The following is a 26,962-nucleotide window of genomic DNA, read 5'->3' on the forward strand; positions in this document are numbered from 1 at the left end:
TCATGACCCCCTGTGAGCAAGCACTTTGGCAACAGTGGGGAGGAAAAACTCCCTTTTAACAGGAAGAAACCCGGCAGACCCAGGCTCAGGGAGGGGCGGCCATCGGAAAAATACTTAAACCTTCAGCAGCCCAGTGTAAAAACTTGGACAACAAACACATTTTTTTTCCCAAGTCTTTTAATTTATTTCACCTAAATTTAAATAATTTTCTCATTTTTTCTAAACTAAATTCTAACAAAGAAGTAAAAATCTACGCTTTAGAGTGACAAAATAGTTATATAAATATTAATTAAATACTAAGCAGATATATATTTTAACACTGAAATCCAATAAATGAGAACATGTGGTATATGTTTTTTTATTACACAATAGCTAATCTAGCAGTTTTGTTCTGTTGAAGAAAATGCAAAAAAACAAAAAAAAACATTAAATAAATTTACAGAGATCCAATCATCATCTTCGTTCTAATATATACAGCGCTCTGAAATTAAACACAAACCACAACAGCAGACTGTGATAGTGATCAATGACAGATCAGTGCGAAAGGTTAAGTGCCAAATGAGGTGAGACCGAGAATGTGGTGCAAAAACAAGTCAGTTTAACTCAAGTGTGCATGTATCGTTTGACATCTTACAGGCTACTGTAGCATACAAAAAAAAAAGAAATCTGACAGTGATGTCAGTTAAATCATTACGATTGTTACACAATGACTTTAAAAAAATGTAACAAGATGGCACAAGGCAAGCTGTGATATTAGAATCAGTATACTGAATCCGATGCTGCTCGACTCCATACAACGGTTAAGACAAATGAGACGTGCTCGACTCGTGCACTGAAACAATACTTTCAGCATATTGCTTAAAACGTTACGACCCGCACACTAGCTGAGGTGATTCATCGAGCAGCCGACTTGTCGCTTGTCAACACGGCCCTCCTTAGGCTACAAGTGTCGTCTACACATGTGCAAATATAAATCTGAAAACCACAAACTGCAAACAGACGACCGCAATGAGGAGGAAACTGTCTGCACAAACTAAAAGCCCTAAATCTGATGCTTCATCCGTGCGATTACAGTGTATTCTCTACTGATAAGCTGTATGAGGCATTTATGTAGCAGTCTGTCAGGTAGGCAGGGCGTTCGAGGTATTTCATGCTTTCGTGACCAGTGCCAAACAAAAAGAAAGAAAAAAAAAAACCTGTTAGATCCTGCGTGTCTACTTTTGATAGACGTTTGAGTTGTAAGAAAACAAAGAGAAAAAACAGAACAAAACAGGCACATTACACAACTTGACCAAGAATAATACAAAAAAATAATTGCACATGAACAGTAAATATGAAACCGGTTGCTCACTATAAATAAAGCTCTGGTAAGTTTGTATTTTAATAATTGTGCTTAGTAGAAATGAGGCATTATGGCCGCAGAGAGACAGGCGAAAAAAAGGAAAAATAAAATATCCCTGCAGCAGAGGGATCCAGTCTCATTCATATAAAGTGGTGGGCAATATTTCTGGTATGTCTGGGTCTTCTTGTTACTTTAGAGGGGATGCGTTATACTGCACCAACAGGGGTGGGTGTGGGTGGGGTCACTGAATGGTTTGATGAGGATAAAAATGATGGTGTCAGGAACTTGGGCTATCATGTTGGTTTCTCCTTTAATTTGTTGCCCGTTTCTATAAGCATGGGTACAATGCTAGTGCTGACTGTTTTAATGAAAGTTTAACTAGAACTGAGGAGATCCAGGTCCAAAGATACATTAAATAAATTTACAATTAAATTAAATTTACCATTAAAAAAAGGAAAGGAAGTTTACAGTATAACGATCAGTGAGAGGAGGTTTGTTCACATCAAACTGCTACAATCAATGTACGTTTTAGGCACTGGCACTGAAACGTGACTGATGCTTTTCAAAGATGGGGAAACAAAAACCAACAACCCAAAAACAACTATGCTCAGTTCAGAAACAGATTTTCTAGAATGTATTACACATCAGGTACATTCCTTTTAAAGGTTAACCCTGAGTGCTAACAATAACACACCATCCTTGGCTCGCTCGATCCTGCCTGTTCTGAAAATTAATGAGTAACCAATCGACTGATGAGAAATCCCTCAAAGGCTACATGAGTTTTAGAAGACAGCTTTTACAACATTCAGAAAAAGTTCTTCCTAATAAAATATGCAAATAAAAATAAGAATAAATTAATAAATACATCCATTTTAGCATACGATGTCACTCGGCGTGAATGTGAATATTGAATATTATTAGCAGTACGACTATTTATTTCGTAATATGGTTTCAGTTAATCACTTTGACCTTTAAACACACCCAGAGGTATTTGACTTAAAATTAACCGGCCTGCCCGATATGAGATCCCAAAGGAAGGCGAGCAGTCCCTCAACACTGATGGCAGAGCTAACAAAAAGATTCAGAGTTATATACAGTTTGTATATTTAGTTTCCTAGGGAACTCACAGAGGCACTGAACACAATAGCGAGAGTTATAACAGTACTGTTGTACAAAAATGTGTCATCAGCTTTATGTTCTTACATGAACCTTCTCTGTTCACTTTGGTTGGCTGGTTCATCATTGAGGAATGAGCGAATACTAATGTTTTCATCACCTGCCCCGTTTTAAGGGATCCCGTGTATCCATGGGAAACATTCAGGCCTTATTAAAAGCTGACTGACAATCCCTCTGGAGACGTCCCATTGATGTCACCATCTGTTTTGTTTTTTTTTTTCTTTTGGAGGTAAGACTGGAAGTCAGTGATGAAATGTGCGTATCTTCAAAGGAGCATCTGTTAGAACCAAGGAGCACTTTCTGAAAAAAAAATACTGTTTTACAATTACTGATAGAGGGATAAATAACACAAGCATATGAGGACCATATGTCCTCTTCTTTATATGCTCTTTAGTACTTCTTTAAAGAAAGGACCCCATGTCTAGGTCCATAAATGCATTAGCATCCATGTTAAATGAGGAGTCGAAGGTCTGGGTGTTCTGGTGCATTTTCTGATGGTGCCGCAGGTTGGATTTGCTGGAAAAGCTCTTGTCGCACAGCAGGCAGGCAAAAGGCTTCTCTTTGGTGTGTATCCTTCGGTGACATATGAGCTGAGTGGACACCCGGAACGCCTTCCCACACTCCAGGCACTGGTAGCGCTTTGGCTCTGTGTGAATGCGCCGGTGGTTCTTCAGGGCCATCAGGTTGGTGAACTCCTTCTGGCACACTGAGCAGAAGAAGGAGCCCGTCTTGTGGCTGTTCTTGTGGTTGAGGAGGGAGCCGGCGTGACGGTAAGTACGCCCACAGTGCTCGCAGACGTGGCTCTTCTCCTCTGTCGCAGAAGTGTCGTTGTTCTTTTCTGAATTAGGAATGCTTCCTGGAATATGGGACAAAGGTGGTGGAACTTCACTGTGCATCCCTCCCATTCCCATGGACTGCCTGACTCCTGAGGCCCAGCAGAGGTTGTTATCTATAGCTTCATCCTGGTCTTGTTGGTAGTGGTCCTGAGCCGCATGGTGCATGTTATGGTGCTCCTGATAGCTGGCTGCGTCGGGAAAGCTCTGCTGGCACAAGCTGCAGACCACAACCTGATCCTTTGAGTGCACCTCCATGTGACTCTGCAGGTGGGTGACCAGACAGAAGGTCTTGCCACACTCGGGGCAGCAGTGACGCCTCATCTGGGAGTGTATCTGCAGAGTGACAGGATCGGGAAATGTTTGGAGACACAAGGTGCAGTGGTGGAGGTTTTCGGAGTGTGTCTTTTTATGATTGAGAAGGGAGCCAGCATGGCGATAGGAGCGCCCACACAAGTCACACCTGCAGCAAGAAATAATTACAAATTAAAAAACAACAGGACACTGCAACTCAAAACACGTTAACCAACAGTGAATGATTTATAAAACTATTTGTGACATTATACTTAATGTTCGGTACATTGCAGAATCAAATTAGAATTACTGTCTCATGACTGCATACCTTTATTAACCAGACAAGTTATAGCCTAAGCCCACAGGCAGCAGCTTTTCTATTTTTCACACAAATCCTATGAAGCAAAGTGTTGCAAAAAAGCTCTCAGTGCTCAGCTTTTTTTCCCCCTCTCCCACTGGTCTCACCGTACTTTCAGTCCAAAACTTTTGGAACATCACATCAATCAACCTTAACCTTGATGCACTATCAATCATCCAGGTAAGGAAATCCCCAAAAGTTGATTCTGTTCATTTGGACGTAGCATTTTCAGTGTGAGAAATGTTTTGTCAGTCATCCAAGTGGCTTCTTCAGTCTCAGCTGACTGCAGGTTTCCCCAACCTTTTCAAACAGGACATTTGCATAATGACTGAAATCACCCCCACAGATACAGCAGCTGGGAAGCAGAAGAACATCATATCAAGAAGGCCCTGAGTAAATGTGGTAAGCTACCTAAAGTATGCTCCAGGCGATCCAGGAGAGATCAGCTGCTGCCTAAGCAAACACCCTTAGTGATCCCTTATGTGTCAGGAGTATCGGAACATCTTAGACGCATTTTCTCTAAACACCGCGTCTCTGTGGCTTTCAAATCCCAAAACACGAACAATAGGTCCATCTCAAGGATTGGGTCCCCTGACACAAACAGAATAATGTAGTGTACGCTGTTAAGTGTCAGGAGGATTGCTGTGATTCCTTCATCAGGGAAACCAAGTCAAGGGGGCCATTTATGTGAAAAGGGAAAGACCATCTCTAAATTGAGGAGGATGCATAAGGGTACATCTTTCACCATCTCACAATGCTGTGATTGCAGTCATTCCCCAACTCTGTGAATGGTACTCATGGCTATTGATGAAAGAGTGTTTCAAAAAAAAAAAAAAAGAAAAAAGAAAAAAAAGAGACTGTCCAGCCTTAACCTTTTGGATATGAACATTCATAAATTTATCATTTTAAACATTTTGTATATTTCTGATCATAATTATTGAAAGAATTCTCTAGTTGTAGCTAAACAATGTCACAATGACATCTGACCTCCAAAATGATATCAGGTTAACAAGAATGGGATAGGTTTTACAATTAAATTTATGCACAACTTCAAAACAAAATGCTTCTAGCCATGGCTGCTGTTAGCACTCATACTTAAAAATGAAGCTGTTAAAACTCTTTAGCAAACTTTGTTGCAGTAATGTTGTTTCTCATGCAAACACAAGTTGCTTAGTCCATATGCATGAAAAAAATCCCAGCTTTGTCTGCATCAGTTTAGCAGGGGATAACGTATCAGTCTGGCCAAAGTCAGGCTTTATCAAAATGACCCCCCCCCCCAAAAAAAAATTCAACAAGTGAAAGAATTAGAAAACCACTCCAATAGTAATTAATAGAAAAAGACTTACATGAAACACTTGTCTCCTCTCTCTGACTGCTGGACTCCAGATCCTGCGTTCTCCTGACCTCTGCGGCAGCGGTGCCTCTTCAAGCCAGACCTGCCCTGGAAGCTTTTCCCACATGAAGAGCAGCTAAAGTGATTCACAGCCCGATTGTGGACCCTCTGGTGATTGTGCAGGATGCTGGCGAGACGGAAGGCCTTTCCACATGTGAGACACACGTATTTCTTCTTCTGCGTGTGGATGCGTGTGTGATTGCGCAGAGCCATGGGATTAGTGAAGGGCTTAGAACAGAAGTTGCAACAGTAGTGCCCTGTCTTGTGGGTATTTTTGTGATTCAACAGTGAGCCTGCATGGCGATAGCTGCGATTACATATGTTGCACCTGAAAGGTCGCTCCTCTTTATTTGGAGACGTATTTAAATCTGCTTCCCTGCTACCCGAAGGTTGATCACAGGTGTGGGCTGCCAGCTGGTCTGCAGAGAAAAGGGCCTGCTTACATTCCTTACACTTAAAGGCTTTAGATTTTAGGCCCCTTCTGACTCCAGACCTATCTTTTCTGAGGTCTCCACAGACATGAGCTAAAAGCTGCTTCCTTCCTCTAAAGCCCTTTCCACAGTTTTGGCAAGAGTGCCTTTTATATGCAAAGTGGGTGCGTAAGTGGTTCTTCATTGCTAGCTGGTTGGTGTAAGTGTTGTTGCAAACAGAGCAGCAATATTGACCTGTTTTATGAGAGTTTCTATGGTTAACCAAACTTCCTGCATGGCGATACGTGCGACCACACTGGTCACAGGCAAAAGGTCGTCGGTCACCTGCATCCTCCAATTTCACTGACATCTCCGACTTTGTCTGTGTTTCTCTTTCTTCAGTCGGCTCCTTGCAGCGCAGAGCAGAATTACAATCCTGATTGGCATCTGAAGCTACGGGCTGCATTCCTCCACCTGACCTGGTCCCATTCATCTGCATAAGGGCCTGGATCTGGCTGTTGAGTTCCTGGATTTTGGCTTGGTTCTCTTTGTGCCTTCTCAGGTGATTCAGTAGCTGCTTCTGAATTTTGAAAGCTTTCCCACACTCATGACAAGTATGCCTAAGGGAGGAGACAAGGGTTACAGTTAATTCTATGTTTGAAAAACTGGGCACAATCTCCACAACAAGTAAAGCCACAATGACAGAACACTTCTGTGACAGACAAAAACACAAATCAGACCCTACAGGCAATGCTTTGTTTTTAATCACTTCTTCCCACCAAGCACGGATTATGTATAATATTAATTAACAGTATTAATAGTGTGCATTCATGCCAAACTAACCTCTTAATATCAAAGTGGGATCTCTGATGATTTTTAAGGGCCAGCAGGTTGTAGAAGCGTTTTTGGCAGACGAGACATCTGAAGACACCCGTTTTGTGTGACTTTTTGTGGTTGAGGAGGGAGCCAGCGTGCCTGTATGACCGGCCACACTGATCACACTTGTATTGACGTTTCTCAGTATTGACCATGTCTTTGTCAGCACCCGTGTCTTGGTGCTGGGCAACCTTGTTTACTTTCACTTCCTCCTTGCTGTCCACTAACTCCTGTTTCCTCTCAGCTGTGCAGTTGTGGTTCTCAAGATGATGGTAGCTGGTGCAAAAGATACCACAGCTCCCACAGATGATGTTTTGCGCTTCCTCCTTGCTTTCAGAAACATCATTATTCACATGGAAAGGTTTAACATTATCGACCTGGTCCTGATTGTGCACAAGCTGATGAGCAATCAAGTCTTGCTGATTGGCAAAACTTTCCCCACATGTACTACAGATCATCATTTCTCCTGACTCCTCATCTTTCAAATCTTCATGAGAGGACGTGGAAGAAGGACCTGAGCTTGCAGGAGTGCCGTGGGATTGTGTGTGCCCTCGGAGATGGCTCCTGAGAGCCCTCATGGTTGTGTAGCTGTTGCCACATATGGAGCACTGATAAAGGTCACCATCATCTTCCTCATCTGTGTTAACATCTTCTTGGCCACTGTTCAGCCGTTCACTTCCAACATTTTCTTGGAAATTTTGTTCAAAGTGACTTTGGTTGTGGCTAGCATTCAGACCCTGGAACTCAACATTAATTCCTGGATTTCCAACTTCACAATGGCCATTACTGACCTGGAAGTTTAAACTGTTGTCATAGTCACCATTAGTAGTGTTATGTTGCTGATGCAGCAATGGGCAGCTGTGAGACTTAATCCCTGCAATATCTGCAAATGTCTCACCACAGTCTGCACACATGTGCCTCTGCATCAGGTGTTCATTGTGAGGTAGATGCACAGTCATATCCTGGGAGAAGTCCTGATTAAACTGCTCGTGGTACAGTGCTCCATTGCTGCCATCAATTCCGTTCTCCTGATCCATACAAAGCACAGGATGAGCACTGCTCTCTTCTTCATCCTGGGAGGAGAAGCAGCCCTGCTGGTTATCTAAAGTCAGAGGCTCTGAGGAGAGCCAGTCTCCCTCAGCACTGAGGTTAAAAGAAGACGGCTGAGCTTTGTGGAGGCGAAGATGACTTTTGAGGGCTGCCAGGTGAGGGTAATTCTTCCTGCAGATGGAACACTGGTAAATCCCAACCTGATGTGACCTTTTGTGGTTGATGAGGCTCCCAGAGTGCCGGTAGCTTTTACCGCAGATCTGACACTTGAAGGGACGCTCATCAGAATCTACAGTTGAAGTCTCTTCAATTTCAGGTGCATTGCAATTGTTTTGTGTGGGCATCAGGGTAGGACTGAGAGTGTTTGTGTCCATGATTGGGGGATCTCCCTGAGTGCTATTGGACGATGGGGTTTGATTACTGGAGCAGTCAGAGTACATGTGACCGTTACTTCTAATCTTCTCTTGTGTATCAAAGTCTCCATGATTATCCATTGATGACACTGGAGGAATATTGTTTATAGGAGAAGCATAAAAGTTGGACTCGGGTGAAGCAATACTATTTTCATATGATACACTGTGGCTCTCTGACAATGGATCTTGAAGACCAAATGACAGAGATGAAGAGTTATGCATTTGGATGTGTTCCTGGAACTCCTCATTGTTTGGGAAAAGTACCTGACATAAATGACAAAAGTTTACTGGAGCATCTTGGCTCTGAGGTGAAAACTGGTCAAGAGGTGTGCCTGCGTATGACCCACCTGTCGAAGTGGGGTCAGTCCCGCTTCTTGCCTTGTGTGTTCGCTGATGGCTGTAAAGGGCAGCCATGTTACTGAACAGTTTGAAACATACTGTGCACTCAAACGTTCCCACTTGGTGAGTCTTTTTATGGTTGGTCAGGCTTCGATGGTGTATGTATGACTTGTCACATAAATCACACCTGAATGGTCGATTTACTGCATCCTCTGAGGTCTCCGATTGTACATTATAAACAATCTCAGCCTTGTCCTCAGATGGGCCATTGACTGTGGAAATCCCAACGCTGGCCAAGCGCTCACTAAGATGATGTGGGTGATTGTTTTCAAGTTCATGTCTGTTTTTATATGAGGAATATTCCGTGTCCACCTTCCGATATGACTGCTCTTTTGCTTGTCTGGCAAGATGAACCCTCTGATGTGTAGCCAGCTGCGTTGCCAGGCGAAAAGCTTTTCCACATTCCGCACAGGAATACTTTTTAAGGGAAGTGTGGCTCCGGAGATGACTCTTCAGGGCCGAGGCATTAGAGTTTTCTTTTCCACATATATTACACTGAAAAGAACCTACTTCGTGAGTCTTTTTGTGGTTAGTTAGGCTACCAGCATGCCTATAACCACGTCCACATTCATCACATTTAAACTTGCGTTCTTCATCTCGCTCCTGATGGCACTCCATATGTTCGACTAGACTGGGCATACTGGGACACACCATACCACACTGTTTGCAAGGAAAACCTGTTGTCCTGCCATGGTCTTGCAAAGCCATCACAAGATATGGACTGAATTAAGTGTGCCAGACACAAAGTAGGGCGGAAATGCATTAGATGTCTTTCTTATCCACATAAAAAGAAGGCAGTTCTTTATAATATGATGCGAGGACTCTCTATGGGATATAGCCACAGAAATATGTCAAAAACTGGTCCCATCAGATCATTGGAGTGAGCTGAATTTGAAGAATCCAGGCAAATGGAACTGCAGAGAGCAGAAACAGTATTAGTTTTATGAAGCACGTCAAACTAGACACTTTAGGACGCCGCAGATAAGTCATTACTATTAAAATCATACAAATGAAAAGTACAAACTTTTAGGTAACTATACTACAGATTTAATGCGTTACTACCAGTAGTCAATATGCATGAGGGAAGACGTAATAGCGGAGTGTAAACAGTCTGACAGGTTTTGCTACACCTCTGCACCATCAGGCTAACTGAACTAGCTATGTCAATACACCAGGAAAACAACGCCTGTCAATGCAAATGTACTGACACTGTAAATCCGCATCACTCTCCACATTATGATCAAAAACGGATCGGATTATGCACGCTCTCATTGAGTTTTTAGGTTGAGGAAGCAACTTAAATATTAATGGTTTAAAAATGCAGTGAGCTAACATTAGCGGAGTATGAGCTAGCATCATCTTGGCTAGCTAAACAAACATTGCACCCATTGCAGCAGAAAGCGTTTTTAAACGCGAAACTCCAAAGGCCAGCGAGTGCACAGAGTTTAATACCTGCAGGAGTAGTTAATCCAAGCGGGCACCAAAGACATATATTCACTCGCTTTTTTTTAAAAAAAAAATGTCACTTTTATGTAAAGGGCAGCCCCCCTTTTTCCAATTGTCTTTTTTCTTCCATCCCCATTTCCACATTGCGCTTGTTGCTAGGAAACAGGAAATGTGCAACAGAGAAATAATTCCCTCTCAAAAGTAACTCTACTAGCTCAAGATGCAGCAGCTAACCGATACAAGCGATAAAATAAATAAATATGATAACTTGTTTTTTAAGCAAATAAAAAGCAGGAGGTGAATGTTCATTTTTAGTTCATTCATAAAATATCTTACATAATACGCCCCAAAACATACTGGTTAGCTAAAATAGCTAGATTTGCATTTAAGTTGAGCAGTTGGGCAAGCATCTTTCTATTTTAACACACAATTGTCGAACTTTATTGGGACTATAGTATCTTACCAGAGGGCGTCTAGTACATTTATGATGTATGTTATATTAAAATTTTATAATTAAACGTATTACACGCTTGGCTTTCCAAGAGCTGTCGTCATCATGGTCCTAGAGCCGTCCGCCCTCGCACAGCCAGTCAACGGCAGCCACCGTGTCTCACAGTAAACGAAGCCCTTTACCGAACGGCGATTAATGCCCTGATTCCGGTAAGATCGACTTTTGTTTTTCTAATACACGCAAGCAACTAACTTAGCTAAATGCATACTGTACATTTACAGTAACGATGATGATGATGGCACTGTGGAGTGAATCGGTACAGCCGGTCCTAAAGCCAGCCATTTTGAGTTAGTGAAAATATCTAGGAAGCTAAAGCTAGCGGAGGGGTATACGTACATAACACGTCCGGGCTGTTCGTAGTACCATCACCCTAAGGTGTGATCTCTGGTGTTTTTCTCTGGTCGTGCACATGCCACTTGTTCATCTTCATGCACCATGATCTCTGACATTACCTCGCCAACTTCCTTTGGCATTAAAGCGGCTAGCTTATTGTCCCTGAGGTCCTAATGCCAGCCATTTTGTTATTAACTGCACACCCACATATTTCTTTTATTATGTGACTGATTATTTCTTATCCCTCAAAACCCACTTTCATTAAAGTTGTGCTCTTCACATCCATAAAAGTCATAGGACTTAACACCCTCATGTCTGTGGAAGAATTTTTATCCCAGGCTGCCAATGATGTGTCTTTATTTTTTACATTGTTATTAAACGGGACATTATTTTCCATCATCTTTTTTTGTAGATGTAAAGATGGCCTCTGCTCAGCCTGCAAGTCCACCTCTTGCTGCGGAGTACACCCCTCCTGTGCAGGATGAAGAGGGCCAACGAGAGGAAGAGGTGGAGAGGGATCAGCCTGCAAAAAAACGTGGCAGAGGCAGGCCTCCGAAAGCCAAACCCCTTTTCAAATGCACTGCGTGCACAGAGGCCTTTAAGAGTCTGTCAGCTCTGCAGAGCCACAAGCAGTCGGCACATGTGAAGGAACGGCAGCAGCACCCGTGTCCCGAGTGTGCCAAAACATTCTCAAGCAAGGCTCAGCTCTCAAAGCACGAGCGCACTCACTCAGCCCAGCGCCCCTTCCAGTGTCCCAGCTGTCACAAAGCTTACAAGACGCCCACAGAGCTGCGTAACCACAGCCGCTCTCACACTGGGGAGAAACCTTTTGTATGCACAGAATGCGGCAAGGCCTTCATGCAGGCGATATGCCTCAGGATCCATATGACACAGCACAGTGGAGAGCGCCCGTACTCCTGCCGTCAGTGCTCTAAGAGCTACCCAACCCTGTCCAAACTGAAGGTGCACATGCGCTCTCACACGGGAGAGAAGCCATACTTGTGTGCCGAGTGTGGGAAGAGCTTTGCTGACCCCTCAGTGTTCCGAAAGCACAGAAGGAACCACCAGGGCCATCGACCGTATGCTTGCGACGAATGCGGCAAAACGTACACGGAGCTGAAGGACCTCAAAAACCACGAGCGTTCCCACACTGGGGAAAAACCCTACCTGTGTTCGGACTGCGGCAAGGCTTTCTCCCGCTCCTCCTCCCTGGCCTGCCATCAGCGCATCCACTCGCAGAATAAACCCTATAAGTGCGAGCAGTGCACTAAAGGCTTCACCCAGCTGTCTTCCTATCAGTCCCATCTCCGCACTCACTCTGGTGAGAAGCCGTTCCTCTGCCCGCAGTGCGGCAAGATGTTTTCAGACCCCTCCAGCTTCCGTCGCCACCAGCGAGCCCACATGGGATTCAAGCCCTACCCCTGCGATAAATGCTCCAAGAGGTTCCGGCAGCCGGCCGACCTGGCCGTACACGAGCGCGTTCACTCTGGAGAGCGCCCGTACAAATGCCAGAGCTGCGACAAGGCCTTCGTAGCTTCCTGGGACCTGCGGCGCCACATGCTTGTCCACACAGGTCTGAAGCCATTTATGTGCACAGAGTGCGACAAGTCATTTGCTGAGCGCTCCAGCCTCAACAAGCACCGGCGTGTGCACTCTGGAGAGAGGCCTTTCAAATGCGAGGAGTGTTTGAAGTCATTTGTGGTGTCCTCAAGCCTGCGCAAACACGAACGAACTCACCTCGCTGAGCAGTCTGAGCAACAGCAGCAGCAGCAGCAGCAGCAGCAGCAGCAGGAGACAGAGGTTGGGTCACCCTCAGGCTTCACTGCCCACACAACTCTCCCTCAGTTCTCCTGTACTCACTGTGATGCTACATTTGGTACCTGGGAAGAAGTTCAGACCCACGAAAACCTTCACCCTATTGACTCCACCCAGTCCTCCGTTGCCAAAATTGTGTCGCTGGGCTCGCACATCTGTAAAACCTGCCACGAGGAGTTTGCACAGCTTGCAGACTTGCAGGAGCACGAAAAGCAGCATCCCAAGCCGAGGCCGCACGTCTGCGACAGCTGCGGCAAGAGTTTCCTCAACAAATCGGGACTGCGCAAGCACCAGAAGATCCACTCCAACAGCAAACCCCACAGCTGTCCCCACTGTGGCAAAGCCTTCCTGTTCGCCGCCTATCTTCGCAAACACTTACGGACTCACGCGGACGCCACGCCAGTTGCCACGCAGCTCGCTGACATAAACATCATTCACACAGACCCCCTGCCTTCTCCTCCGACCCCCAGCGACGTTTCTCCCTCGTCGGTCGAGCCCGGCACCATGTCGCTGACTGTCCCGACCGTGACTGTCCCCGTCACCGCTTTTCAGTCTCTTCGAGAGTACTTAGTCAAAGAAGAGGGAATTTAAGCTTCTCTGTGATTTTAATTCCCAGTGGCCTTAAAGCTGTTTTTTAGATGGGTCTGACTTTTCAAAATAACTTCCCTCAGAAACATCAAAACCACATTATCTTTATGTAAACTGTCAACATTTGGTCTTTGTTTTGTATTGCTGCAGTATTTTTAAAAACAGTTATGTGTATTATCTGTTAATGTATTAAAATATACAGTATACTGTACTATAAGTACCTTACTATAAAATTGTCGTATCTGTTGTAATCTCTTCATAAAAAATCCACCATAAAGAAAACAAATGAAACCAACAATAAATCCTTGGCTTTATGGTAAACATGTTTTTATAAAACATTTTTAATTGTTTTTTTGAATCTCTTTTGTCTGAACAATTTGTAACTGCTTCACTGTGTCGCTAAAATAACAACTTGTCAAGCTGCAAAAGGTCGCTGGCATTCAAAAATGCCAAGAGGAATCACATTTTTATGCCAATAAAAACGTGTGTGCAACAATCGGTAATAATTGGAGATTCATTTTGTGTTGTGTTCCTGTTTTTTTGTGCTTCTGTTACTGTTGAGGATGACGATGTACAGGAAAAACTCAGTGAGACCGCGTCAGCAGATCGTTTGGTGAGAAACTAACACATATATTGATGACCGTGATGTTTCTTGGACCCATAAAAGACTGAACGCAAAGCCACAGTGATTGTGTTCCATTAGTGGGCTGTGACCCTGCAAGGTAAGATCTCCTGTCTGCTTTACTTGACTCCTGTTATATTGCTCAGACACAAACAGAGCTGTATGCATTTGCTGTGACATTTGTAAATGTATAAAATGAGTGTTTTTAAAAAAAAAACGTTTGATGCACTATAATGCATCTGTGTCCACTTGTAGCAGTTTGTTGGTTTTTCCTGTGTTTGCACATTTGAAGATGGAAAACTTGGTTATTGACTTTGGAGATGAGATCTACAAGATCTACAACTTAACTACCATAATTTAGCACAAAAGCGATCTGATCTCTCATTATGACCTAATTATTAATTAGATTAATGGCAGTAGGGTTTATGTTTCACCAGCTTCCTCTTTCTGAACTTTCTCAAATTAAACCACGATAAAACCGACATTATCATTTTCGGTAAGCAAGACTCTGTTAGTCTTATAAGAAACGACTTGGGCCCACTATCAGCTAATGTACATCCCCATGTAAAAAATCTTGGTTTCATTTTTGATTCTGCCCTCAAGCTGGACAAGCAAAAAATATAGTTTTTTCTAACTCAGGAGCATTTCTAAACTCAAAAATATCCTGTCATCTAAAGATCTGGAAACTGTTATCCATGCCTTCGTATCATCACGTCTTGACTACTGTAACTCTATTTAGGCATCTGTCACTCAAGCCTGTCCTGCCTGCAACTTGTTCAAAATGCAGCCGCAAGGCTCCTGACGGGTACCAGAAAGAGAGAGAGAGTATTACTCCGTTACTCGCATCTTTACATTGGCTGCCAGTTAAAAATTGAATTGATTTTAAGGTTTTATTATTTGTTTTTAAAGCTCTCCACGGTTTGGCTCCAGGTTACATTTCAGATCTTCTTAGCCTGCACCTACCCACTCGAACTCTGCGCTCCTCCAGTCAGATGCTTTATTAGTTCCACGCTCCCAGTTCAAATCTAGAGGTGACAGGGCTTTCTCCATTGCCACCCCAAGACTCGGGAACAGTCTTCCCTCTTTTATAAAATCCTCTTCATCCTTGGAAGTCTTCAAATCGAATCTGAAGACCTACCTATTTTCAAAGGCTTTCAGATCTCTTTGACACCACTTTTATTCTGGTCTTTTATCTCATTGGATGATGTTTGCACGTGTATATGTATACATGTATTTTATGTTCTCGTATGCGTGCTTGTGTGTGAAGGTGCACATTTTTGTATATGTATGTGCATATTTGCATGTACACACATGTACACTCAAGATGACTTGACTTGACTTTTATATTACCAGGAACAGTGACAATGGCAGCAATAGTAACGGGCCTCATCCCAATCCTGAGGACGGCGGTGGATGCCACCGCCACCTACAAGTGCCGCTCCCTGTGGTTCGGCCTGCTGTGCATCCGACTTGTGGTCCTCTTCTTTGCCGAGCTGCCATTCAGCAAACTGGATACTGACTTCACCTGCAACAGCAGCACTCCCGATGTCTGCACAAAAGCCTGTTTTAATGAACGATTCGACAAGCCCATGATGGTGGCTTGGAACTTCATGTTTGTCGTGGTTGTCATCTCTGTCCTGCTCATGGAGTTGTTCACGTCCCACCTCCGCACAATGGCGCAGAAGAGGAGCTTCAGGATGAAGGCGGATGAGAAGCCGGAGGCTCAGGGGACAGAGGAAGCTCAGATGGTGGCGACGGCGGAAGGCAGGGGCAAGATGATCATAGATCTCCACAAAGACAGGGGCACCGTAGGCTTCTACCTGCTCAGCATAGCTCTGCGGATTCTGGTTGAAGCCTGCTTTTTATTTTTGCTGCTTTATTGGAACCTCCACGCGCTCCGTGATGAACACACGTGTACAAGAGAAGGCTGCAAATATGTTTGCATTTTGAGGGCTGCCCCGGAGAAGCGCATGTCTATTTATGCTTTAGCTTCTATCTCAGGCATGATCATTGCTTGCTCAGTTTTGTTTTGCATTTACTCCATTGTCCACTACCTCTGCAACGCTTAAATATCAGACTCCATGCGTATATTCTGTGGGTATGAAATGTGCATGCTTACATAGAAGACACAAAATTAACAGGCTATCTCTATAAACAGAGCTATATGGTTATAATTAGGAATATTATACATATATTGTACTACTGAAATAAAAATCTCAAAAACTGCTTTGTTGCATCATTATGTTAACTTTTGTTTTTTAAAAAAAATATGTGCTATGAGATATATTTTGCTGACATAAAGGATCTGGGTGTTGGCTTCATGGTGGTGTTTCTGAATCAGGTTTTTACTTGGCGCTTTGGTCAGTGCACAAACTCAGGCGCAGCGACGCTGTCAAACACAAAAGCAGTTCTAACTGTAAAACTGCATCAGCAGTTTTCTCGTGTAACATTTAAAAAAAAAAAATCAAGCATGAGAAATGAGGTGTGAGATATACTGTAATGCATTATTTACAATGTGAAATATTTGAGGGATATCCATCCAGCCAAATAATCAAAGTCTAAGTGCAGCATTTGGCCTCGTCATTCAGACTCGAGTTGCTTTCCAACGAGGTAAAAGGTGAAGGAGGACAGTTGGCTGGGCCTTGTGTTTATTCTGAGATAGATTTCTTGTTTCTCTGCTTCATGGTGTAGAACAGAGCTGCAGCAGCGTCTGTGAGAGACTGGCGGGAAGAGAAGAAAGGAGGATTTATAGAAAAAGGAATTTGGGCAGCATAGTAAGTATTCTAATAAGAAGCAGTATAAGAGAATGAATTACCTCTGAGTCTGAGCTGACAGTGTTTTTCTGGAGAGGGGAAAGGAATTAAGTGTAAAAGAAATCTAATGTGATGCATTGAATCTAATAATAAAAACACACAGTAAAAGCTCACCTGTGTGAAGTTGGTGTATATCGGCTCCATGGTTTTAACCCATTGGTTGTATGTTTGTTCTGCCTCTGCACTGTGGTTATGCTTTCTGAAAACAGCCAAACATTATGCATAAATCATTATCTATTAATCACAACACATTATCTTGACGTTACCAAGATAAGGAATATAAAACATACAGTTCTGTGCAAAAGTCTTGACCCGCTCTTCATTTCTTTATATTGGTCTTGAGCAATAGGTTCTGGATTTCTTGATGTCTTTGGAAATTGGCTGCTTTTCTTTCTTTCATTTATTTATTTATTTATTTATTTTTAGAAATGATCTGACACAGGACCTGAGAGATGCATCTGCCCCTTCAGTTGATCCATCTGCTGTTCACTGAAGCCTCATCAGAAATGGCCTCAGTGGAAAGGTGACTGTGAAGAAGCCACTCTTAAGGAAGAGAAACAGGAGAAAAAGGCTGATGTGTGCCAAATTACACAAGAACTTCACTGAACAGGTTTTATGGAGTGATGAGCCCATAAATTTTACATTTTTAGTTTGAATTCTCAAAATATATGGATGCGGTCAGGCGAGAAGAACAGCAGTGACTGTCGAACGCCATCTGTAAAACACGATGACGGCTCTGTCAAAGTTTGGGGCTGCATTTCAGGCAGTGGTGTTGGAGATTTTGTCAAAATTGCTGGAAATATGAATGCAAAATATACCAGCCAGATTTTGTTTCACCATGCATTACCATCTGGAAAGCATCTGATTGGCAGTGGCTTTATTTTTCAGTATGACAATGACCCCAAGCACAGAGTGGAACACCATCAGTCATGAATTGGCCTCCCCAGAGCCCAACATGAACATCATTCAACCAGTGTGGGATCAGCTTAACAGAGAACAGAACAAAAGACAGCCAACATCCAAAGAAGAACTTCGAATGTTCTTCAAGAATCCTGGAGAACTATTGCTAAGGACTGCTTAAATAAATGACAAGATAGCTCGACTACGAGACTTCAGGCTGTGTTTAAGAATAAAGGTTTTCACACCAAATATCGACCTTTGTTGTGGAAACTTTAACAATAACCTGCAACACACACAGTGAGCGTTTTGAAGTGATTTAATTAACACATTGCAATGTGGAGAAAACGTTCAGATCAAACACCAAACAGTTTTCTGAGGAAGGACACCACCCTGAACTATTTTACACCTTCCCAAACACTCTCAAAACAAAGAACATTCCATAGCATATCACATATCTACACAGTCCAGCTCATCCTTGACCCCCTCCCTCACAGAGAGAATTATGACCTTGTTTTCTGCTTTGCCGTCACCTAAGGATTTACACCCCTGATAAGCAGAAGGAGCCTCGCTATCTGTTTAACGTCTCCCATTACATTGTCCCCACTGTGTCAGTGTGTGTGATAGACCATAAGGCCCATTTGTAGTGCACATGCATACAACTAAGTGAGAAAGTGATATCACTATTACCAATGTGATATGATGAAATATGTGATTAATACATGAGAAAAGAAATCTGCCATCACACCTTCAACCTTGTTAAAATTCTACAAACTGTTTTTGCTTGATAAACTATATTTCCATCAAATAAAGCATTAGTGGTGACTCAAGACTTTTGCACAGCACTGTAAATAAAGTCAACATGAGAACTTTTAATAAAATTAAAAAAAAAAAGAAGTGAAAAACCAAGCTGCAGGGTAACCTTTGAATCAGAAAGTCTGGGATAATAATGGTCTTAAAAGCATAGGAAGCGTCTGAGCTTCTGCTTCTCAACGCAGTCATATTTCTCATCTAAATACCACATAATGCCAAATGTGCTTAAACTCTTTTTTTCACCTTCTTATTTTCATACTTGTGTGTCATCTTGTCTGTTGATTCAGCCTTCATTAAATGTCAGAATTCAGCATAAAATGATGGCCTTCAGTCAGAGGTCCCTGCTGTTACTCACATCGCTCTCTCAATAAGCTGCTTCTGCATGTCTCCTTCCCTCCTGGCGTCGAGCAAGCGACCTCTGACAGCCAGAGTGGCGCTGGCCTGTGACGAGTTGAGCTGAATGATGGCCAGACACAGTGAGGACAGCACCGCCGAGCTGAGGGGAGGGGCACAATGTGTTCACAAGAGTGCTTCTCAACATTTACTGCATCAGCATTGCCATTATGTTAATGTGGAAAAACACACTGGCCTCGCTCTGGATCTGCTCAGACGATGAATTGCATGACCTTCACTGAGTATGTGAAGACTGGGCTGAGCGCTTCATTTACTGTGTAACTAAATGTTAGAATGGATGAGGCATTATTTCTGCACGAAAGCTCCGGTATCTCAGCAACAGTCGGTCTCCTTGGATTTTCGAAACCTGCTTTGCCTAAAGGTTCACTGAAATTGTCATAAAATAATCCATCTAATCACTTGTTGTCCTGAGGGGCAGAACGCCTCGCTGATTAAAGATGTCAGAAGATAATGGCTGGTTTAAGCCATCCATAGACATGCAAATATCTCTGTGTAGTAAAGTTGCAAGCGGAGGAGAATTCAAAACTAAAAAGTAAATAAAACATTGTAATTAAAGATTTGGCATTATCACCTGTCATCAGTAACTTCCCGGTCTGCAGTTATCACTCTGAGCATGGTCCGCCCATTCCTCTGCCTGTACTTGATCTGCAGCTGGATGGATACACGGCTACCAGGGGATGGTGGTGGCACTAAAAAACAAAAAACAAAACGAGCTGCATGAATGTTTTAGGTCAAGAGGCATGAGTAAAATCTGCAATTGCCCCTGTGTGTGAATCTGCGCCACACTGTCCCCTGACTCTCTCTCCCTGCCCTCCCGGCTGAAACTATCTGTGGTGGGTAAATGAGTTAAATGTTGCTCTGGCCTGCATGAAGAGTCCCTGGTCAGTTTGGATCAAATGAACCATTTTTCACCCATCTGATGTACATATCTCAGAATTCAGGCTAAATCCCTTAAGTCAAGTGTTCAGTGATCCCGAGTTGAATTTGGCCTGCGAGTGAATCTGTTTATGTTGAATAAATTCAGAGGGTAATTTACCAACACTAGATGGAAGAGCCTTTTACCAATGTGTTTTGCCACAGGGCTTTTGTTTCTATAAAATACAGCTGGACACACTAAAGAAAATGGACAGCCATGGTGGGACCAGAGTAGAAGTCAGGGAACCATGACTGAATTTATTGAAATCCTTTTTTTTTTTCTTTGCTGTATTTTTTTTTCCTGTTTCTTAGTTGTTATTGTCTTGTTTTTCCAAGTCCCACTTATCAGTGTAACATATCTGGGTCCACTTTGTTATGTTTGCTTTGTTAGTTTATTTTCAGATGCCTTGACTCTGGCTGCCTCTCACTTTGCAGTGTTGCAATGATCTCAAACTGAAATTTCTGTTTTTCATGGTTGGCAACAACAGAAATCACCACATGTCGCACTTTCCTCAAAGACCTGGCAACACGCGGCAGCTGCAATATTATTGAGAAATTCAGCACAACTGCAGCTCAAACTGAGAAAACAAATGAGCCAGTGGCATCAGTCTATAGGAGTGTCTATTTTCCTCACCTTCTGAGACCTTTTCATTTGCTCTAAACTGGAAGGTGATGTCTGTATCTGGATCCACATTCCCCACCTCTCTGGTCCCTTTGTGTCCCGCCTCCTTCTCTCCCTTCATGCACCTTTACCGAAGGAGAACATGAGTCAGTGCTTAGGGTCATTTAAATCTCTAGAGACCAATTCAGTGAGCTCATTTTAAGTAATTATGTGCAGTGCAGCTCTCACATTGATTTTGGCAGCAGTATAATTACAGTACAGTGTGTGGCAATGGTCCGGTTTTGAATGATCTGCTCAAACTCTGGATGCAGCCTGCTGGGACTGGCTATTACCACCTAGACTCAAGGGGAAAGCACAGATTGACACCATGAGATTGTGCATGATTTGATGAGTCATATGCTTCGCCATGGTTACAGTGCGCCTTACCTTTCCTCTAGTACGATCAGCAAGTTTCCCCAGCTCATCCAGTCTGCAGTCTGTTCCCTCTATGGACAGCACAGACACTGTGACGCTAATAAAAGAAGAAATCTGAGGATCATCACAGTGCATCGAGACCTTTCATTGGGTAATATGAGTACTAGTGCTTTTAATAGAGACTTAAATATGTAACTAACTGCCTCAACAAGTTCATTCACTGTCTCTTTTTACATTAGCGTAGAACAGCAGTGTCAAACATAAGGCTCAGGGAGCCAGAACAGGCTGGCCAAAGACTCCACTCTGGCCCACTGAGTACTTTTCACTGTATTTAAGTTTTAAATGAGTGTGAAAATTGTGAGAAAATTTCCTGTTTTTACATGATCTACTATTTAAATTCACGTTTTTTCAAACTTAAGATGAACTAGACATCCCTGACGTGGAGAATTAAGTTGGAGATATGTGCTCACCCGTTATCAGCAGCAAACTCTCCCAGCTCCTGGTAGAAGATGGTGGATGAGACGGGAGTAAGAGCATCAGTATCTTCCACTTCTAGATTTCCTAACTCTGTGTTGGCTTTCCCATCTGTACAGATAATCACCTTCAAGATCAACAGGGAAAGCGAATCAGGAATGCACTGTTTAGAAAGCTGAACTGTAATTGATTACCACAAGGAGGTCTTAAAACATTTTCATGCAGTAAATATTTATATAGCCCAGCTAACTATATGGTTCATTCCACTTTTGGTGGGTAAAAAAAAGCAGTTTGAGTCTAGCTGGAGAGATTTGTTGCATATTTTCCACCTTGCTCTCACTCTTTGTTTCCTGCCTGCTTTTATCCTGCTCACTTACCCAAATTCTCACCAGTGTTGTGACATAAGTTTCAAGCAGGTAACATGTAAAATACACATGACATGTAAACTGGATAAAAAATTTGACTTGTTGGCTAAACTTACCTTTGAGCCTGGTTGTCTGGAGGCAATTGCAATTGCAAGCAGAGCAGCTGGGCCCAGAGCTGTGGCTCCACTTGCAGACAGTCTTTCAAACAAATCAGCAATTGGAAGATCAATACATATAATGCAATAATCTAATTAAAACAAAAAATCTAATTTTAAAAAAAGAAATTTTTTCCATACCCCATAACTTGTCTTTCTAAATAGTCCTTTGTCTGTGAAAGTGGAGGTGGACTAGGAAAACTGGCTCCAATCTCTTTCAAATAGAGGCTTTCAATCAACTCAGCCCCACTCAGGCAACGGGATTTGAAATTCTCATATCCATGCATTGTCACCTGAAGATGCGAACACCGAGAGATGAAAAAAAAGTAACAGAAATAACTTTATACCATATAATAAAGAAAACAGCGAGGAGAATCAAATAAAATCCACCGTAAACAACAGCATTTAATGATTTTAGACTAGGCAAATTCCAGTGAAGCAGTTGTTTTGCACAATGAAGTGAAAACTTATAATAATTTTACAGCTTCCACCTCACCTCACTCCTCCTATCAGAGAGAAGAACAAGGTACAGAAGGTTACCTGCCTGGTGAGAGAGACCGTTAGCCTCCTCACAGCAGGTAGTCTGCACTAAATAGTATTATGGTCATAGTTTGCCACAACAGCTAGCCTAAATTGTGCTTGTTCTTCTTCCTCCTAACACAATATGTAAGGTCGGCGTGACTCTGCTCAGGAGCAGGCAGTGGAGATGCAAACAGAGTGCAAAGATATGAAGAGAAAAAGACACACTCCACAGTCACGCATGTACCTCATGGTTGAACGAGATGAGCCCCACTCTTGTGCCAGGTTGTTGTTCGCTTAATCTCTCAACGCACTGTGACACAGCTTCCTGGACAAACTGGTTAGAATACAACAATCTTTGATTTGTAGCATCTCTACACAAAATTGTCAAAAAAATATCACACAAAAATCCTCAGCCACAGATTTCAACTGGCAAATATCCCGAGTCCCTCAAGGTAACTTCAAAATAAGGAGAAAAAATAAAAGACAACTCACCTGGAGACGGGATTTATTCACAGTATGCTCTCCCTCTGACACCTAAAAACAGTAGAGACGCCACAGGTTGTATTCATGAACACCTGCTGTCACAAACAGCCTCGTGATGCCAAGTGTCTGTAGTGTTGTTGTACCTCAGAGGTGATTTTCATGGAGCCTGATACATCAATGCAGAAGAGCAGCAGAGGATCCGTATCGCACAAAGGCTTTTCATCGGGATTGAGTAAAAAGAGTTCGTCCTGGTAACCATTTAGAGGACTCTGCAGTAAACTGGGTGTGTTGGAAAAACTGGAGGATTTACAGAAGTAACACTCATCAACCTGAAATGCAGCAAAAGGAGAGAACACAAACTCAGGATCATGTAAACCAGTCAAGTTGTCCATGTTTCCTTATGATGTGATCAACAATGTGCACGCTTCTTTCAGGTTATCCATTTCTGAGATCAGCGCCTCTGAAATGTGAATTAATAGTTATCGGTTTTCAGGTTTAATACGATGCAATTACCGTATTGTCATAGCAAGTGTCCACCACAGAGCCACATTGGGAGCAGAGGCTGTGTACTCCTTGTATGGGGTCAACTGGAAAAGAACAAAAAGGTCATTGTCACCATGAAGTATGAACTGAAATCAAACAAGATTTTTTTCAAAAAACAGAATCACAGCCAATCAGATTTATTTTTATTGCTATGATGTTAATGTGGTGATAAAGGTTTACTTACCTTTTTCCTCTGAGAGTAATTTTCCTAAACTTACAAGAACAACGTTAGGATTTCCTGGCAGATCTGCTGTTTCTGGATTTGGAATAACATAAGCATTAAAAATATGCATTTCATACTACATCAGTTTTGTGATAGCTCAGCAGTGACTGATGTAATCACCTTTAGAACTAGGCGATAGAGGAATTTTCGGAGAGGTTGAAGGAGGTGAGTGGGACAAAGGTAACGGCATTATGTACTCGGGGACTAAATTCATGAAGTCAGGTCTTGGAGGGATGGCTGGGGCTAAGATGAGAGGAGAAGAATGAGGATGAGGACGTCCAATCAAATTAAACTGTGTTAATAAGAGAAAGAGAATGTTGTACCTTGTGATGACACAATATCAGAATCAGCCGGCAGGTTCACCTCCCCACCAGTGCCTTCTGGTACACTGTAAGAGTAGTTTGGGTCCTGGGGTTGTGCATTTAAATCCGGCTCAGTTTTTGGGACATCATAGGCAAGTTCTTGATTGATGATACTTGATTGAGGGCAAATGAGCGGCTGGTCGTAAGAACATGACTCTGATCTGGTTTTCAGGGGAGGTGGAAGAAGAGCTGGGTAAAACAAGCAGAAACAGAGTGTTGATCATAAATCTACTAAACTGCAGATTGTGTTAATGAGGCAGAGTTAGAACCCAAACCCAAGACTCAAAGGCTGACATGAATGAGCAAAAGATGAAGGTTTATTACAACAAAGCCCAAACCAAGGAAACAGAAATTCAACTTGGGAACTTAGCAACACGAGAAACACACAGGAAAGAGAACACAGACAATAACACGCTAGCTGGAAGGAGACATGCTTATTTATACACAAGGAGGGTAATCAGGGGAATGGGAAACAGGAGGGTGATGGCACACAGCTGGACATAATCAGGGAACAGAGAGGAAGTAAAACTAAACACAAGACACAAAGGATAAAAAAACCTACAAAATAAAACAGGAAATGTAGAAAGTCCTGACCTTACAAGGAGTTTGAACCCAGAAGCTTCTTGCTGTGAGATTGAGTAGTAACCACTGCACCACAGTGCGACCCTGTTGTGTGTGTATATGTGTGTGTGTTTGTTTTTTTAAACAACCACAACGGCAATGACCACAAAAAGAATTCTTAATAATGGCTGCATTGGTCTAAGTAACTGAAAAAATAGCATCCAACCTTTATGTGTGGTTTCTGTGTGCTTTCCTTGTGGTTGGATGCTAAATGTAGTCTGAGCAGTTTAAATAATACATTCAAATGACAATATCAGTGCTACATTCACTGTACCTGTCTTTTTAGGTGGTGTTGGCTGCTCAGGTTTTACACTGTTCAAAGAAGCTGCTGCCAGTATAGTATTTTCATAGAAAACAGAGTTCTCCAAGACTCTCTTCCCATCCTTGCTATTTTCCGACTCTGTCTCAGGGTGCTTTCTTGGTGGGATAGGCGGAGGAGGAGGAGGAGGAGGAGGAGGAGACTGGGGGCGAAGGCGATGATTAGGAGGAAGAAGAGCTAAAAAAAAAACCCCCAATGAAAACACAAATTAATAGAATAGAATAAAAAGAAAAATCTGTGCTCAGACAAAACAACTTGTGCAGTGTTGACCTTTGTGCTGTGACTCAGGTGGCTTTTACCGAGTAAAGTACGTAAAAGTAAGCTCTACTCTAAGACACACAGGACAGGATGTGTGCAACTGCCTGAATAATGGGACAACCAAACAGTCGTCCAGAAAGCTCAGAGGAAAGAAAAATCCACCAACAGATACTTTTACGTACTTATGCATCATCAGCGTTTGATATTCAAAGCAAATATCTAAAGTCTGCAAATTTACATATTCTGTTTTTATTTATATGAAAGAAACTATATTGTGATTTTTTTTTTTGCTTTGCTTTTGTTTTATTTGTTTGTTTGTTTAATTTAAGACTAAAAGAAAATTAAATGAATTAAAGGTAAAATTTGAGGGGGTAGGGCCAAATAAGTGTATACTTCTGCCCACTCCTTTTCAAACAAAAGAATGGGATGATATTATGTAATGATGGTGAATGTACATGTTTGAAATAAAAATGAACTGAACTGAACTGAAAGTTGTTATTTTGTGCTTATATGTTCTTTAATCTGTTTTCATACTTTTATACTCGCTAACAACTTCAAACATTTCCTTTGGCAGAGACGGTAGAGTAAACGGGTTACAAATGTAGCTGAAAGTATCGGCTTTGTGTCTATTAGAAGGACTTCATCAAGCTGGTACATCAGCAGTGTCTATTTAAACCTGCAGAATCTGATGTTTCCTGTTTTTGTTACGCATAGCTGAAATACTTTCTTTTGTCAAAGTTGACCAAGTGTAAAGTGTCTGTGTCTATTTAGCAGCCAGTGAGACAGAAGCAAAAACAAGCTGACACAGGAATGTAACATCTGAATTTTTAAAATTTAATATGACTTTCATAACTTAAATTTTCTTTGTGGTAATGCATGGCAGTGTTTGACTGAGATCATACCTGAGCGTTTAATGATGTTTGGATAACGTCTCTCCTTCTGACTCAATGATGGTGGCACATAAACAAACCCACAAGCAAATTCCATCGTGACTCTACCTGCCAGTGACAGAAATGACGTGATTAAACAGGACAATGAGTGACACTCGGTGACATTTAAATCAGGACGCAATCCCACCCAAAGTGGTTAAATAACTGTTAGCACAGATGTCGCTGAGGTGCAACTACTGTAAAAAAAAGTTAGATGACAAAACAAAATTAGATGACATGAACGGCTTCTTTAAACACAAGTAGAAGTACTTACAACATAGAAAGGTATTTGAATGCAATCCGTACAGTACAGCGAAAAATATACTTTCAACTCCGTCTGGTCTCAGAAATGTTTCAGTTGCTGTTCTGCGTCGTGTCTTTCATTGAGTTATGTCTCAGACATCTCATCCAACAGGTTTCTTTCCTCAAGAGACTTCACTCGTAGTTTGCTGTGAGGGTGGTTACCCAACGGTGGTTAAAAATATCCTGAGTGTAGATAAAATGGATGAATGTGCTGAGAAACAGGAACATTTGTGTCTTATTTCCTTTAAACCACCAGTTTTATACTTATTTTCTACTTCATCTACTGGTTATTCCAGCCATATCCATCCATCCATCCATCCATCCATCCATCCATCCATCCATCCATCCATCCATCCATCCATCCATCCAATTCATGGTCACAGAGGGATGGCTGGAGCCTATTCAAACTGTCATAGGTGGACGGACGAACACCCATTTTCAGTTCAGTCCTTGTACCTGAACATTTTTAGAGGAGGGGTTTTGTTTGTTAAGCCAGGTAACACTGACCTATGAATCTTTCAAACATAAAAAAGGTGGCCAATTACATAAATAAAACATAACAAACATACATAACAAAAGAAAATTACAAAAAAAGAAATTTACAAAACAATTGTAAATTGTATCTTTAGGCACTTTGTTACTAGCAGCCTGTTATAAA

The 26,962-nt window shown here is 42.3% G+C and overlaps 4 protein-coding genes across 8 annotated transcripts; 2 read left to right on the forward strand and 2 right to left on the reverse strand.

Moving 5' to 3' along the window:
• Positions 1-120: 120 nt before the first annotated feature.
• Positions 121-10,930, reverse strand: znf646 (zinc finger protein 646). 4 transcript variants are annotated; one of them, XM_039616337.1, is made up of 4 exons: positions 10,838-10,930; positions 6,650-9,458; positions 5,350-6,426; positions 121-3,814 (listed from the first exon to the last, which is right to left on the reverse strand). In XM_039616337.1, exons 2-4 carry the CDS (start codon positions 9,250-9,252, stop codon positions 2,920-2,922), a joined length of 4,575 nt encoding a protein of 1,524 aa, XP_039472271.1. In that variant the 5' UTR covers positions 9,253-9,458; positions 10,838-10,930; the 3' UTR covers positions 121-2,919. The 4 variants fall into 4 exon arrangements, with proteins under 4 accessions (XP_039472271.1, XP_039472273.1, XP_039472272.1 ...); XM_039616339.1 differs by lacking the exon at positions 10,838-10,930 and adding an exon at positions 10,517-10,590; XM_039616338.1 differs by lacking the exon at positions 10,838-10,930 and adding an exon at positions 10,454-10,556.
• znf668 (zinc finger protein 668) lies at positions 10,556-13,735 on the forward strand. Its single transcript, XM_031739414.2, has 2 exons — positions 10,556-10,650; positions 11,247-13,735. Exon 2 carries the CDS (start codon positions 11,255-11,257, stop codon positions 13,238-13,240), a length of 1,986 nt encoding a protein of 661 aa, XP_031595274.1. The 5' UTR covers positions 10,556-10,650; positions 11,247-11,254; the 3' UTR covers positions 13,241-13,735.
• Positions 13,736-13,912: 177 nt separating this feature from the next.
• Positions 13,913-16,207, forward strand: LOC116319825. Its single transcript, XM_031739269.2, has 2 exons — positions 13,913-13,959; positions 15,213-16,207. Exon 2 carries the CDS (start codon positions 15,224-15,226, stop codon positions 15,926-15,928), a length of 705 nt encoding a protein of 234 aa, XP_031595129.1. The 5' UTR covers positions 13,913-13,959; positions 15,213-15,223; the 3' UTR covers positions 15,929-16,207.
• Positions 16,208-16,337: 130 nt separating this feature from the next.
• Positions 16,338-26,388, reverse strand: LOC116319823 (circularly permutated Ras protein 1-like). Of its 2 annotated transcripts, XM_031739265.2 has the most exons (21): positions 26,276-26,388; positions 25,975-26,070; positions 24,770-24,991; positions 23,836-24,063; positions 23,633-23,755; positions 23,474-23,545; positions 23,260-23,333; positions 22,890-23,075; positions 22,756-22,797; positions 22,508-22,597; positions 21,883-22,034; positions 21,703-21,784; positions 21,218-21,348; positions 20,760-20,844; positions 20,562-20,668; positions 20,346-20,458; positions 19,368-19,485; positions 18,738-18,878; positions 16,787-16,871; positions 16,675-16,701; positions 16,338-16,579 (listed from the first exon to the last, which is right to left on the reverse strand). In XM_031739265.2, the coding sequence occupies exons 2-21, from the start codon at positions 26,057-26,059 to the stop codon at positions 16,508-16,510; spliced, it is 2,235 nt and encodes a 744-aa protein (XP_031595125.1). In that variant the 5' UTR covers positions 26,060-26,070; positions 26,276-26,388; the 3' UTR covers positions 16,338-16,507. The 2 variants fall into 2 exon arrangements, with proteins under 2 accessions (XP_031595125.1, XP_039471973.1); XM_039616039.1 differs by lacking the exons at positions 16,338-16,579; positions 16,675-16,701; positions 16,787-16,871 and adding an exon at positions 16,878-17,215.
• Between the last annotated feature and the right edge of the window lie 574 nt (positions 26,389-26,962).

This window comes from Oreochromis aureus, linkage group 8 (genome assembly GCF_013358895.1).
Source record: "Oreochromis aureus strain Israel breed Guangdong linkage group 8, ZZ_aureus, whole genome shotgun sequence".
Lineage (NCBI taxonomy): Eukaryota > Metazoa > Chordata > Actinopteri > Cichliformes > Cichlidae > Oreochromis > Oreochromis aureus.